Here is a 15229-nt window from a genome sequence, read left to right as displayed (position 1 = left end):
TAGTTGACAAAAAGTGAGTGGATTTTTCTTGGTTGTGCTCCAACATGCCAAACTTTGTCATCCTTTTAAAAAAAAAAAAGATTTTATTTTTATTTTGTGTGTGATGTATGTATGTGCCAGGTGTTTGAGGAGGTCAGAAGAAGGCATTGGATCCCCTGGGATTTTAGTTAAGAATGATTGTGGACCCCATGTGTGATGGAAATTGAGCCCAGGTTGCCTAGAAAAGCAACAAGTGCTCTTAACTGCTGAACCATTTCTTCAGCCACCCATTCCTCAGACTATTTTATTATTTTATATGTATGTTGATTTTACCTGCATGTATGTTTGTATACCCCATGTATACCTGGTAACTGCATAGACCAGAAGAGGGCATCAAAACCTTTGGATGTGATGTGATTAGAATTACAGATAGTTGTGAGCCCCCATGTGGGTGCTGTAAAATGACTCCAAGTTCTCTGAAAGAGTAGCCAGTGTTCTTAACTGCTAAGTCATCTCTCCAGCTTCTGGGATTTGACATTTTTAGTATAAAAGTGACCTGAATGATGAGACTTTCTGCTGCGCTGTTCTCAGCATTGCAGCGGCACATTTGGACCATGTTATGTGGAAGCATCTGCTTTTTGAGCATTGTGTTTCTCAGGTGGCTAAGAATTCCACAGGTAAGCATTAAGTCTGTCATCGATACCAAAATGCAGTCAGGAATGTAAAGGGGAAACTAGGTTTTGATGAGGTAGAATTTTTAGCAATGAAGGCGGCATGGTAATAAGGAGAAACTTTTAAATTTTGCTTTTTCGAAGTTGAGCCATTGCAGAATCTTCTCTGGATCCCTTTTGGTTCTAACTCTGTTCTCCTCCCTCTCTGTAGTGGTACATCCTCTGCAGAGTGAATACTTACTCAGCTTCAGTGTGTCCACTCCCATTCACTAATGTTGCTGAAAGCCAGAAGAGTACTTTGTGTGGTCCCTGCTGTTGATGATGAGATGTCAGTTTTTCTTGGTTAAAACTCATTGATCTCGGGGCTGGAGAGATAGCTCAGTGGTTAAGAGCATTTGACTGCTCTTCTAGAGGTCCAGAGTTCAATTCCCAGCAACCACATGGTGGCTCACAATCATCTGTAAGGAGGATCTGGTGCCCTCTTCTGGCATGCGTATATACATGGAGGCAGAATGTTGTATACATAATAAATAATTGATCTCTCTGGTTCTACAGCAAACCTGAACATGTTATGGATTCATACTGAACCCTTCAAGGTCTGGCCTGGCATTGTCCTTTCTTTTTCTGCCTTTTGATCCTCCTGGCCTGCTTGACCTGCTTTCCTACTGTGAGGTTGTTGAAGCTTTGTGGGTCTCCTGTCTCTATCTTTGCAGTTAAATCTGGAGTGCCTCCTTTCTCTCCTAGACACTTATCCTCTAGCCTCCCTTCTTCTTGAGACAGGGTCTCACTCTGTATTTCAGGCTGTCCTTGAACTTAACCTTGACCTCCTGAGTGGGGTTATAGGCCTATATCACCATGCCTGGTCCCATTCCTTTGAAGCTTACTTATATAATGGAGTTCCATGTCCAGGTATCCTTGCTGTGAAACAAATTTGGAGGTTTTGCTTCCTTTGTTAAGGCTTTCTCTGTGTCTTGTAATTTTCAATCAGTTGACACCGTTTGGATTACTTCTGTATTATTGATACAGTACAAATTAGCATTTAAGAAGTTTCATGGGTTTAATTCATTTCCTTTTTCAAAAAAAAAAAAATAAGGAAGGGATATCAACAATGTTCTGGGATACCTGGATATGACAAAGCTGATTGCTTTTGACACCTCTGAAGAAATCATGTTGGAGCCAATAATAGCAACAAGCTACGATTTCTGCCTTCTCCAAGGAAATGCCTTCTGCTACTTCCTGTAATTGGGCTCTCAGGAGGTAAAAGTAGGACAATATGGAGTTTGAAGTTAGCCTGGCCTATGTCTCCAGACTCTTGTCTCATGAACAAACAACAAAAAATCACTGATGTGGGGTTCCCCTCTGTATGCTGTGATTACAATTGGTGAATAAAGAAACTGCCTTGGCCTGTTGATAGGGCAGAACTTAGGTAAGCAGGGAAAACTAAACTGAATGCTGGGAGAAAGGAGGCAGAGTCAGAGGGGAAGCCATGGAGCTGCCACCAGAGACAGACACTGGGAAAGTTACCCAGTAAGCCACTGCCACATGGCGATACATAGATTAATGGAGATAGGTTAAATTAATTAAGATGTAAGAGTAAGCTAGAGCTAATGGGCCAAGCAGTAATTTAATTAATATAGTTTCTGTGTGATTATTTAGGTTCTGGGCAGTTGGGACGAACAAGAGGCCTGCTACTACAAACCACCATTGTATTGGCTCTAATGTCATGTAGCTATGATTGCCGATCTCCCTGCCTCTACCTTCTAAGTGCCAGGATTACAGGTGTGCCTTATTGTGCTTTGCCTCCTTTGACTTTATATGGAAAAAATTGACTAACTTTGGCTTTGGAAAGATTGGAGGGACTATTTCAGTACTACAAAGGGGAATTTTGGTCAGTCACTGCAACAGCCTTTTTTGTTTGTTTGCTTTTTGGTTTTTCAAGACAGGGTTTCACTGTGTTGTGTAGTCCTGACCTGGATCTCACTCTGTAGGCCAGGCTGGCCTTAAAACTCACAGATCCATTTGCCTCTGCCTCCTGAGTGTTGGGATCAGAGGTGTGCACCTCCACCTCCCGACAACTGCAACAATCTTAACTGAGGCATAGTCTCATTGTTGCATAGCACAGTAGAGTAGGTAACATGTGGATCTTGAGAACTTCAAATTGAGAAGCCCAAATTATATGTGCTATAGGTATAAAGTACTCATTGAATTTCTATAGGCTTTTCACTTACTTTTGTGTGTGCATATGGGTGGTTGTGTGAGGACAGTCTCAGGTGTCATTCCCCAAGAATCACCTTGTTTAGGGGCAGGGTTTCTTGCTGATTAGGCTAGGTTGGCTGACTGGCAAGCCCCATGGAGTCACCTTTTCTAGTCTCTCAGTGCTGGGATTATAAGCACATACCATTGGCCTTGTGGATCCAACTCAGGTCTTTATGCTTGTTTAGCAGGCAAACCTTATTTTTCTGATGTGGCTACTAAAAATTTTATGCTTAGATGTGGCTCACATGGTATTTGTATTAGGTAGGTCACTTGGCATCAAGGAGACTTGGGATATATAGGAATGGGTTTGAAATTGGGGCATTGTGTGCTTCCATGCTTTTGAATACATTTAATTGGTGTTTTAAAACATTCCCTTCATAACATTCTTGAAATAATATTAAAAAGTTTCAGACACATTTTGTTTGCTGAGGCTTTTCCCATTTGTTACTTGGACAGAAGCAGCTGCTCCTATTTCTGTACTGTTGGTGTGTTGTCCTGCCAGTGTTTACTGCAAGCCCAATGAATTTGCTCTGGTGTTCCCTTTGGACTTGAAATTGTGTGAAGCTTCTTAAATGATACAGAGACAGATTTGGCTGGACTGGCATGTTACTGTGTTGTAAGTGGAGTTTTCTTGACATGGCAGTATTCCTGAATAACCACACAAAAACTTAATTGTAAATGCTTGGCCGATAGCTCAGGCTTATTAATAACTAGCACTTAAATCACTAATTTATGACTTAAATTAACCTATTTCTGTTAGTCTATATGCTGTCCCAATACTCGTGGCATTTAGACAAGACTAGGACATGTCTTGTTTACTCTGACTGGTAACTTCTCTGCATCTCTGCACTTCTCAGTATTCTTCTAGTTTGGCTCTCTCACCCATTCTCTCCCGCCCAGGTCTAGGCCAGGCAGCTCTTTATTAACCAATGAGAGTAGTACATATTTATTTATAGTGTACAAAGGTTCCACAGCACTGTGTAGTCTCACAGAGCCTTGTGCTCAGGGTTTCCTTTAATGTTCCTTTGTTGGCGGTCAGAAATCTCTCATCATCTTGAGTTGTTTTTGGAGTCTTTGAGGATTTTTTTTGCCTCTCATCTAACCAGTCATGGATATAGCTGACATAGGACAGTATGGACTAGGAGCTTTGCAGAACCCACTCCCTGCAGAGATGAATGCTAAATTGAAGCAGACCTCTTTGGATGATGATGTGGTTCTGAATTTGATGTTATGGTTCTTGTTATTCCTGCATGCATAGTTAATTCTAGGGCAACCTTCAGCAGTTTCTCTTTTCAGAGAAACTAGTAGCTTCTGCTATTTTGTCTTTTATCATTTGATGTCATTGAGAAGTAATATGATGTGTTTGTTACTCACTCCTATGTCCTGTTGGGACTAAGAGCATAGTTTTCTCTGTCTCGTCCTGTCCTGCAGCCATTTCTAAATAATCACTCAGAGGCTTAATAGTAATTGCAGAATGTTTGGCCTATAGTTCAGACTTATTACTAACTAGCTCTTACATTTAAGTTAACCCATTTCTATTAATCTGTGTATTGTTACATGGCCATGGCTTTTAGCGGTCTGCTGGCATTTTGCTTCTCGGGTGACTGTCTCACATCCTTCTTCACATCACCCCGTCCTTCTGTGTCTCTGTATTCAGTTTGACTTTTCTTCCTGGCTATATTCTGCCTCACTATAGGCAACTTTTATTATCAACCAATAAGAGCAATATATATTCCCAGCATATAGAAGCATTATCTTATGACACAGTTCCATGTTCATGTTAGTATGCTTTTCATGGTTTTGTATTCAAACATATTTACTACAGTTTTTGAAAATATAGGTTAAACTGATCCTTAGTTGTTACTTTGAATAACAATTGATCAGCCCTAGCTTACACTCATGGCATCAGGTAGATAGTGCAGAGTCTCAAACTGGAACTGTTCTTTTCTAAATCAGAAAACAGGGTGCATTTTAACAAGACTCCTAGGTGATTCCTTGCCCATGAAAGCTTAGGAAGCTCCCAGGTGACATTTTGGCATGTTGATTGAACAGTAGCTTCTGTTTGTAGTAGGTGCCAGCTGCTCAACTCCCACAATCATTTAATGTAATGAGCTGCTGAAGCTAAAGTGCTGAGATGAGGTCTCAGGATTGTAAACTCCAGCAGCCCTGCAGCTGGCAATAGAATCCAGGTCTCTGTGGATACTCATTGACACTGAAGAGGTTCCCAGGGTGTTTTAGTTAGGGCTACTACTGCTGTGATGGAACACAATGACCAAAAGCAAGGAGGAAATAGTTTATTTGGCTTACACTTCATATTGTATTCATTATCAAAGGAAATCAGGACAAGTACCTGGAGGCAGGAACTGATGCAGAGGCATAGAAGGGTGCTGCTTACTGGCCTGCTTATTGAATCTAGGACCACCAGCTCAGGGATGCCACCACCCACAATTGATTGGCCCTTCCCCCATCAACCACTAATTAAGAAAATGCTTCTACAGCCAGATCTTATGGGGGCGTTTTCTCAGTGGAGATTCCCTCTTTTCAATTTGTAAAAGAAGCCTAGGTAAAGGGAGATAGATACCTTGGTCTCTCGACAAACCTGTCACCTTGTTGGCTAGCTTCCTAGGTGAGATTGAATTCCTGCTTATCTAGAAGCTAAGTGCCAATCAGCTGAAGTGTGTACTTTAAATACGTTTATGTCTACTGCAAACACTTAATTAGGTCTAGACATGATAGTGCATATGTGTAACCCTAGCTTTTTTTTTTTTTTTTTTTTTTTCTCTGAGACAGAGTTTCTCTGTAGCTTTGGAGCCTGTCCTGGAACTAGCTCTGTAGACCAGGCTGGTCTCGAACTCACAGAGATCCGCCTGCCTCTGCCTCCCGAGTGCTGGGATTAAAGGCGTGTGCCACCATCACCCGGCTAACATTTTTAAGGCAGAAGCATGAGGATCAGTTGAAGTCCAGCTTTAGCAACATAGTGAGTTTGAGACACTTTGGGCTATATGAGACTCTCAACCCTGTTCTCTCTCCCACCACTAGTATTTTTTTTTTTATTGTTGTTAATTCTGACTCCAGTTTTGTATGTGTGTGTGGTTTTTTTGTTGTTGTTTTTGTGTTTTTTTTTTTTTTTGTTTTTTGTTTGTCTGTTTTTGTTTTGTTTTGGCAAATCTTAGCTTGTTAGTTTTTTAAGACAAGATCCTTCTATGTAACCCAGGCTAGACTCAAGCCTAGAGTCTTTTAACCTCAGTTTCCTAAGTGCTGAGATTATAGTTTCAGGCTACCATGCCTGGCTGAAATACAAATAATTTTGCAATATAAATAATAAAATAAATACATTTGTAATATAAAGAAAATTCACTGTAGAAGTACTTATTTCCACGTTCTGTACTAACAAGTGTGGTGAAAAAAATCAATCATCTTATAATAGATGCTAAAATGTTTTCTCAGTGTTAAATTTCATATTTAAAATAGCTTACATTTTAGATAAGCACTTCAAAAATACAGATTTGTGCTAGGGGATTAGTAAGCCTGGACTGTAATTTTTCTTTTTTAACTCCTTTACTTTTTGGGGACCTGCCACCCAGCTCCCAAATAAGTACAGCATTTCTTATTTGTCTACTTTTTGCCTCTAGGCTTTTACCTTCCTCTGTTTCTGTATATCTTTTGTTGCTTGTTGCCATCTTTGCCTTGACTTCCTAATCAGAGCTAGTTCAGCAATGCATTTAAATTAGGCAGTTGCTTAAATACCTTCTGCTATCTACCAGAGGTCTACTGTAGGTCCCTTCTTTCCTCCCATCATAGATGAGGAAGATGACTTGCTGTGTGTCTGTTGCAGTTTGTCTTTGGAAGTGCATTTCTCTAGTTTGTTTTTTCATTCATGTTGTGTACATAGGAAAAGGTGGGTCTACACTGGTGACCTCTGCCTTGTTTCTTCTCAGTGGAACTGTGTTGTTGGTCTGTGTCTTTGTGTTGTGTTGTTGTGTCCCATCCTGTCCCCCAGGTATCCCTCTCAAGTGAGGTGTGTGAATCTGGGTCATGTGAACTGAACAGCTGCTGTTTGTCCTTCCTTGGCTCTCACTCTTCTTGCTGCTTAAGATTGTGGACACATAGTCATGTGTCCTTGAGAGCATGCTAAGGCATTATAAACTGAGGGGATGACTTTGGTAACACTTGATACTTGATACTTGTTCCCTAAGAATTCTTGAACTTTCTTACGAGGTTGCATGCTAGGCAGTCAGGCTCAGTGCTGACTATCTGTTCTGTGGAGTGGAAACTTCTGAACAACCTACTGTGCACAGCTTGCTTTTTAGCTTCTCATTCTTGGGGTCAGTCACTGTGATTAAGGGTGTGAATAAAGTTTGCCCCTATAATTTCTCTTATTTGTATTTTTTCATTATTTGATTTTGTTTTTTTCTAGACAAGGTTTCTCTGGCCGCCTTTGAACTCACCTTCTGTAGACCAGGCTGACCTCAAACTCAGAGATCTGCCTGCCTCTGTCTCCTGAGCCCTGGGATTAAAGGTGTGTGATCAACGACTGGCTATTTTTTTCTACTTTCAAAGAAATAATTTTGAGGTAAATGTTCAGGAGAGCTTTGAGTATGGATGAATTTAGTAAGATACATAGTTAAAAAAAAAGAGATCCGCCTTCCATAGATAGGACCTTCCTTTCCTTTTCCTTTTGCTTGTAAGGACATGTAGTTTTAATGAGCTTTTCTGGTGGTAGTTTTAAGTGGATGCAGTTGACTGGTGGGTGTCGAAGCTGTAGCTGTAGCTATGGAGAGCTTTTGTTTTGGGAACATGCGACTTTGTGCCTTGCCACTCTCAAAGAAGTCTCTGGCTTTTGAGGCTCTGCTGTTACTGAAGCTTGTGCTGAGTGACTGTAGTTTGTTACAGTGACTTGAAGAACAATCATTTCATGGTGGTGGGCCTGGAGACCAAGTTGAGGAAAGACTATCCATGAAATGCTGTGAGAGGTTGACTGTCAGTTGTTTCTCATAGTGACTTAGGATAGTAAGTTCGTCAAAATCTTTAATAATTAATTAAATAGTTAAATTTAATAAGTTCTAAAGTTTAGCTCATTCTTGAATTTGATGACCTCAGGCTTTTAGCTATTAATGAACTCACCGACTACTTTATTCTGAGTAGTCCTCATTAATTGTTACTTGTTGCTGAAGATGACAGTTCTGTGAAGAATGTATTCTTCATTCCTCAAAAGAGTTGCTTTCTGCCATTTTCAGGTTTTTTTTTTTTAAGATTTTATTTATTTATTATGTATACAACAGTCTGCCTCCATGTATGCCTGCAGGCCGGAGGGCGCCAGATCTCATTACAGATGGTTGTGAGCCACCATGTGGTTGCTGGGAATTGAACTCAGGTCCTCTGGAAAAACAGTCAGTGCTCCCAACTGCTGAGCCATCTCTCCAGCCCCATTTTCAGTTTTGCTGTGCTAGCCCAGATTGGACATTAGCCCAGATTCACTAATTCTCAACTTACCAAGTGCTAAAATTTTGAGCATGAATTTTTTTTTTTTTTTGCTTGAAAGTTTTAAAATTAATGGGTAGCATGCTTATGGAGATCAGAAGACAACTTAGAAAAGTTGTCTTTTCACCCTGTGGGGCTTGGGGATCAGACTCAGGTCTTTAGGCTTGTCAGCAAGCACCTTTACCTGCTGGGCCAACTTGCCCTTCCTTGTTATTGTTTTTGTTTATTTGTTTTTTCGAGACACGGTTTTTCTGTGTAGACCTGGCTGTTCTAAAACTTGCTCTGTAGACCAGGCTTGTTTTGTTTTTTAGACAAGGCCTCTCTATGTAATCCTCGTGATAGCTGTGTAGACCAGGCTAGTCTTAAACACACAGAGCCTCCACCTCCGAGTGATGGAATCAAAAGTGCAAGCTGCCATACCCAAACATTGAATTCTTAAAATTCTTAAAGTATGAATGAACTATTTCTTTTTGTGCTGTAGTTTTTTTTTTTTTTTTGATAGATTCTTGTTGTGTGGCCCAGACTAGCCTAGAACTTATCTTCCTGCCTCACTAGAATTATGGGTATGTGCCAGCTGAGCTTGGATGATTTGCTTTTATAGGTTAAAAATCATTTTAAGCCAGGTGATGGTGGCGCACGCCTTTAACCCCAACACTGGGGAGGCAGAGGCAGGCGAATCTTTGTGAATTCAAGGCCAGCCTTGTCTACAGAGTGAGTTCCAGGACAGCCAGGGCTGTTACACAGAGAAACCCTTTCTTGAAGAACAACAACAAAAAAAAAAAATTTAAAAATCAAGCTTTTTCATTCAGCATTTTCAACACTTTAACCAGCTAAAAATATTTTCTGGATGGGGCTGGAGAGATGGCTCAGCAGTTAAGAGCACTGGCTGCTCTTCCAGAGGACCCAGGTTCAATTCCCAGCACTCACATGGCAGCTTACAACTGTCTGTTACTCCTGCTCTAGGGGATCCAACACCCTCATACATATAGGCAGAAACACTATTGTAGCTGGGCTGTGGTGGCACATGCCTTTAATCGCAACACTCCTCGCAGAGGCAGGTGAATCTGTGAGTTCAAGGCCAGCCTGGGCTATAAGAACTAGTTCCAGGACAGGCTCCAAAGCTATAGTAAAACCCTGTCTCGAAAAACAAAACAAAAAAATTATTATTATTTTCTGGGATGGAGACAGAGCTCACAGGTTAAGAACACTTGGCACCTAATTTTGAGTCGCAGCACCTATTTGGTGGCTTACAAATATCTCCAGTTTTAAAGGATCTAACGCCCTCTTCTGGCTTCCATGGCCACTCCATTGAAGGTCAAGCACATATAAAATAAGTAAATTAAATAAAACATTTGTAGAAAGTTTAAAAAGAAAGCTAATAAATAAATTCTTTAATTTTTTCTTTTTTGAAAAGGGGCTAAAATGATTCTGTCATTGTTACTCATTAAGAAATCATTTTGTGCTGGTCAGTGCTGATGTAGGCCTTTAATCCCAGCAGTTGGGAGGCCGAGGGAGGTGGATCTCTGTGAATTCGAGGACAGGCTGGTCTATGGAGTGAGTTCCAGGATAGCCAAGGAAGGATACATACCCTGTCTCAACAAACAAAAAAACAAAAAAACAAAAAGGAAATCATTTTGTAGGTTCAGTATGAAACTGCTTTAATTTTGTGTTAATGCCAAATTGACATTATAGACCAAACTGACCTGAAATTTGGTTTCTGGGAAATCAGTAAGTAAAGCTGAAATTTTATTAAATACTCTCTGTTTTGTTTAGACCAGCATGTTTTGGAAATTTGATCTTCACTCATCATCCCATATAGACACACTTCTAGAGAGAGAAGATGTAACATTGAAGGAGCTAATGGATGAGGAGGACGTCTTACAGGAGTGTAAAGCACAGAACCGCAAGCTCATAGAGTTTCTGTTAAAAGCAGAATGTCTCGAAGACTTAGTCTCATTCATTATAGAAGAGCCACCTCAAGACATGGATGAGAAGATCAGATACAAGTAAGAAAATGGCATCTTTGCCTTAGGCTGGAGTAGAAAATGATTATTCTTGTTGTCTATGAATTCCCTAGAGCCACTGTAGCCATTGAGAGGTTAAGATGGGCAAGACCTATAGGCTTAATGGGGGTACACAGTCCATTCTGGGGCTAGCTTCAGTGAATCACAGGCATTTCAATGTTAATCTCAGCCAGAAGTATGCCATGCTTTTTAAGTGGCAAGCAAACTTCTTATACTAGTAAGACATTCAAGTAAGTATCTTCTTCACTTTGTAGATAACAAGCCAGGATTGCCTAGAGGCCTAGTCAAAGCTTGAGTTTGAAGAGTATTGCTCATATAGTAAGGCCAGCCTTCCATTGCTTGAGCATTAGGAGTGAGTTTTGGCAAACAGCAGTGAAGCTATATTCAAGCAGGGAATCTCATAATAAATAGAGTGGATTTATCTACTCGTGGCTGGTTAATTGAATCTGTTTACAAACAGCATGATACAGTAAATGAGAATCCTTTAATGCTGCCACTTGTAATACTTCTTTTTACACTTCTGGGAACACCAAGCACTTAATGAGCACGTTAATATTGAGCTTGCAGTTATTTTTCATATCCAACATTGAAGTAGCCGCATCTCCCACATTGAAATAAGAATCCCTTCAAAAATAACCATCTATTGTGATTCATTAAAGATATCATATGGAAGGAATAGGATTCCTGCTCAGAATAACTTTCTTCAGATATCATTATGCTGTCAGCAAAAAAAAAAACAAAACTTGATACCTTTAAAGTTATTGGTGATTTAGGTTCTCAAGGAGGCTCTGTTCTCTGCCAGCCTTTAAGATTGACACTCAGCCATCAGTAGAGACCACAGCATTCAGTGGAGACCAGTATCTTATAAAGGAAAATATGTATAGCATAAAAATAATAGTGTGTTTTTATTGTCCTAAACACCTTGCTGCTTTGGAATTCCTGCCACAGTAAGCTGACATGTACGTTAGATGGGTCTTATTCAGATCAGAGATGGAAATGGTGTGGTAATATGTCCAGGATAATGGGCCTTCAATCAAGCAATCTTGGAGTGGTATGGCCCTCTCTTTATGGAAGCTGTGAGTAGACAAGTAGTTTCCTTTTTTAGGTTGACCATCATACTTTTCTGGGTGATGTTCTAATGCTATACCTTTTATGAATTGTTTATTTACTGAGAGGAAAGGCTCCATGCTGCCTTTGCTGCTTGGATCCGAAATCTTGGCAGTGATGCTGCTCCTTTGTGCTGCTGTGTTACCTTTAAAGTTGTTAGAGCAAGCGACCTCTCTCACACAGTCTCCTAAATGTGCTAGATGGTGTCATTTGGAGGATCAGGGGTTGAGTTGGATGGAGCAGAACTCTGTCTACTATGCCTCTGGCCCAGCTCAAGCCAACATTGGTGTGAAATATACTTTGGGTGACCTGAACACCTGTATTAGCATAGAGAACCTTTTGGAAAGAATCTGAAGCATTTTGAGGATTAAGATTGATTGTTGTGGTCAGGGCAATCCAGAGTAAGAAGTAAAACCATAGTTTGTCAGAGAAACCCTCTGGAGAAGAAAGCAGGCTAGGACAGAACACCTGAAGTTGGTTGGTGGAAGAATTCTAGAGGAAGGAAGCTTCATTTTGAGCCATGTAGGAACTGAAGACATTGTTTTTGTAAGTGCTTGACAAGGAACAGCCAGACCAAAAGTGTGGAAGCCCTAATGTGCATGAGTGTTTATTATATCCTAAGAACAAGGCAGCCTCATGAATGGAGGTGAGGAGGAAGAAAGAAGGTCTGGGGTGAAATCAGAGCACCCTCCAAAACAAGCCATCCAAGGTTTTGAGCAGTGAGTGATGGATATTGCCTGACAGTTGTCCTTGTCTGCTAGTACTGCCCCACTCTGGGGCTCTAGGCACTAGGAGACCGGAGTAGAAAGGGAAGGTCAGTTAAGAAACAGGTAGCAATCCGCAGAGAAAGATGTCAATATCCTTTTGGGGAAGCAGGTTTTAGCATCTAGACATAAAATGAAGTAAGAACTGAAGAAGCTTCCTTGGTGTGAGGTCAGAAGAAGGAAGGATTAGGAAGGAAGGGATATTGAGTGTTTTACTCCAGGTAGATTAGAGTGGAATAGCTGTCAAGTTTGAGATGTCTGGTTGGTATGGAGTAGAGACAGGGACTCACAGCAGGTGGATGGGTACCATATGATGGCATGAAGCTGACAGAGGTTGCCCATGGAGCTGATGGGAGGCAGGCTCAGAAACTGATGGAGGAGCTGTTAACTGAATTAGGGTTCCACACAGGAATTGAGGAGTGGCCAGGACAAGAAGAAAACAGGTAGAGGCCGCCACCCAAAAAGCTGCTAAAGACAGGCTTCAAGGACAAAAGAGGAACCATGATCAGAGGCTGCTGCTGCGGGAATTACAGTGTGGCCATATTAACCCTGTTGAATCAGGTCCTGAGAGCCCGGCTGAAATGGCTCTGAAGAAGATTGGAAGACAAAGCAAGACATCTCCTTGAAGTTATTCTAGCATTGAGAGCACATGGTAGCTAAAGGAGTGTTTTATTTGTTTTCCTAAATAGAAGAAGTGGTGGTTTATGTGTACACTACCAGGAATGGTGCAGTAAGAGGAAGCCATGTCAGCCAAAGGCGTGCTCTGTACTACAGCAGGTGGGAGGAATTAGCAAAATTTCTGCTGTTTATTCTAGAACAGTGGTTCTCATCCTGTGGATCCTGACCCCTTTGGAGGTTCAACAGTGCTTTCATGGGGGTTTAAGACCATTAGAAAACACAGACATTTACATTATGATTCATAATAGTATCAAAATTACAGTTATGAAGTAGCAACAAAAATAATGTTATGGTTGGGGGCTCACCACCACAGCATGAGGAACTGTATTGAAGGGTCGCGGTTTTAGGAAGGTTGAGAACTATTGTCCTAGAAAATAGAGAGTAATGCAAGTTACTGTCACTCATTAGCCACCTTTGCAATGCCAGCCCTTCCTCATTATGTTTCAAAGCCTACAAACTAAGGGAAAGGACCAATACACCTTGGAAAGTGGATGAGGTAGGAAGTGATCCTAGTATGAATTCCATAGCTGCAGATATAGCCGCTGTGTGTTCCTGTTACTACATGGTGGTTACAGTAGAGAAGTCTGCTGTGGCATTGGTGAATGCCTGTCTTACAGTGTTGGGGAGACTAATGGAGCAGAACCTCCTAGAAGACATTGTTGGGAACTACAGTCTGCATGCTTTCACACCTGCAACTCTGTCTTCCTCTCGCATCGCTTCCTTTGGGGACTCATGCTGTTTATCCCGTTTCATCCCAGATCCTTTCAGGTGCAATAGTCCCTTGCTTTCCTTGGATACCTCTACATGTGTCACACTCTTCAGACCACAGTCTTTCCCTCTGTCAGCTCTCATATAGTCACTCTGCTAGTTTGTCTCCTTGATTTGGTCAGCCTTTGAGCTTGCCATTCCTATGACTAGCTTGGGCTGTTGCTCCTGTCTGGTTGATGGAAGAATGTGTTAATGTATTAGAGCAGAGAAGGGAACTATGATCACATATAGTATTGTCTGAAGAGTCTCCTGTAACCATTGGAAAAGGTCATTCGAGCATGGGGAACATAGGTCTACTGCTTGGTTTTCAGAGTAAATGGTCTGACTGTTGGAGATGAACATGATTGAGGTTGCAGTTTTTTCTAAAATCATGAGGAAATAAATGCAGAGCAAATGCCAGCTGCTTCCAGTGGGCCTGTGGCCTACCAAGTGAGATCATAGTGAAGAATGACAGTGGACTGGTTTCTTGCCTGTCCCTAGCTTCAAAAGGCCCTGGAAGGCTCTTGTAGAAAGTGTAGATTTGTATGATGCTCTTCTCTCATCCCCCAGTACCGCAGGCTGGTGTCCTGTTTGTCTAGTCAGTATACCATGATAGGTATTTTCCTTAGATGGGATGGAGACTGAACATTTGATAACTTTTCAGAACTTAATCATACTCTTGTAACCCACCTGAGTTGAGCTGACCAGTGACCTGCTCAGGTACCTGCAGTCATCACCACATCTGTGTGTAATACAGTTTCCTGGAAACTGGCAAACCCTAACTTGTCTCTCAGCGCTTCCACTTCTCTGTCCACATGGGATGTGATGGCTGTCAAGACACTGTACCTTCAGTGAGATATTTCTGATGTTACAGTGTGACATCTTGGTTCTTAAGTCCTGTGCATTCACCAAAGTTGTGATGCAACAAAAACATCTTACTAAAACTTGGTTAAAGGCAAATTAGAAAATTCATTTTAACTTGAGATTGAATGGAATGGTTTGAAGGTGCTTTTAATTCCTAGTAGATGATTTTGATGTTTAGACAGAATTTTAGGGGACCTTCCTGATGTGTGCTGTGCTTGATGCGATGAACTGTTACCATGGTAACACAATGTTCTATTCTTCTAGGTATCCAAATATATCGTGTGAGTTGCTCACTTCTGATGTTTCCCAGATGAATGATAGACTGGGGGAAGATGAGTCCTTGCTATTGAAATTGTATAGCTTCCTCCTAAATGAGTCCCCCCTGAATCCACTACTTGCCAGTTTCTTCAGCAAGGTGCTAAGTATTCTTATCAGCAGAAAACCAGAACAGGTAAATACTGCTTTCCAAAGGTAAGTATCTGGGCTGTGCATCCCTGACGTGAGGGATTTGCTATAGTTTCTGCATTTGCCTGAGGTCCACTTTCAATAAGAGAATGCCTTTTAGGTCTTTAGCAGTTTAAGCAGCCCTGGTTTACACATTAAGTAGTATTTTTCCTCTGTAATATGCATTGAAGGGCCTCAGCTGTAAGCATACTTT

General features: G+C 41.2%; 1 protein-coding gene across 18 annotated transcripts in view; it reads left to right on the top strand.

Annotated features, from left to right (window-relative positions):
* Ppp6r3 (protein phosphatase 6 regulatory subunit 3) overlaps positions 1–15229 on the top strand; it is a 138855-nt gene that overhangs the window by 51257 nt on the left and 72369 nt on the right. For 16 of the 18 annotated variants that reach the window (XM_050137033.1, XM_050137032.1, XM_050137027.1 and 13 more), the window contains 2 exons: positions 10161–10393; positions 14836–15022. In XM_050137033.1, the coding sequence (XP_049992990.1) occupies positions 10167–10393; positions 14836–15022 (414 nt within the window). In that variant the 5' untranslated portion in view covers positions 10161–10166. Of the gene's footprint in view, positions 1–2306; positions 2430–10160; positions 10394–14835; positions 15023–15229 lie in introns of all 18 variants that reach the window. The other 2 variants (XM_050137020.1, XM_050137034.1) reach the window with 2 other exon arrangements.

The sequence above is a fragment of the Alexandromys fortis genome, unplaced genomic scaffold (genome assembly GCF_014885135.2).
Source record: "Alexandromys fortis isolate MF-2015 unplaced genomic scaffold, M_Fortis_MF-2015_v1.1 scaffold_3, whole genome shotgun sequence".
In the NCBI taxonomy this organism is placed as follows: domain Eukaryota; kingdom Metazoa; phylum Chordata; class Mammalia; order Rodentia; family Cricetidae; genus Alexandromys; species Alexandromys fortis.
This window is presented reverse-complemented; position numbering and strand designations above follow the sequence as displayed.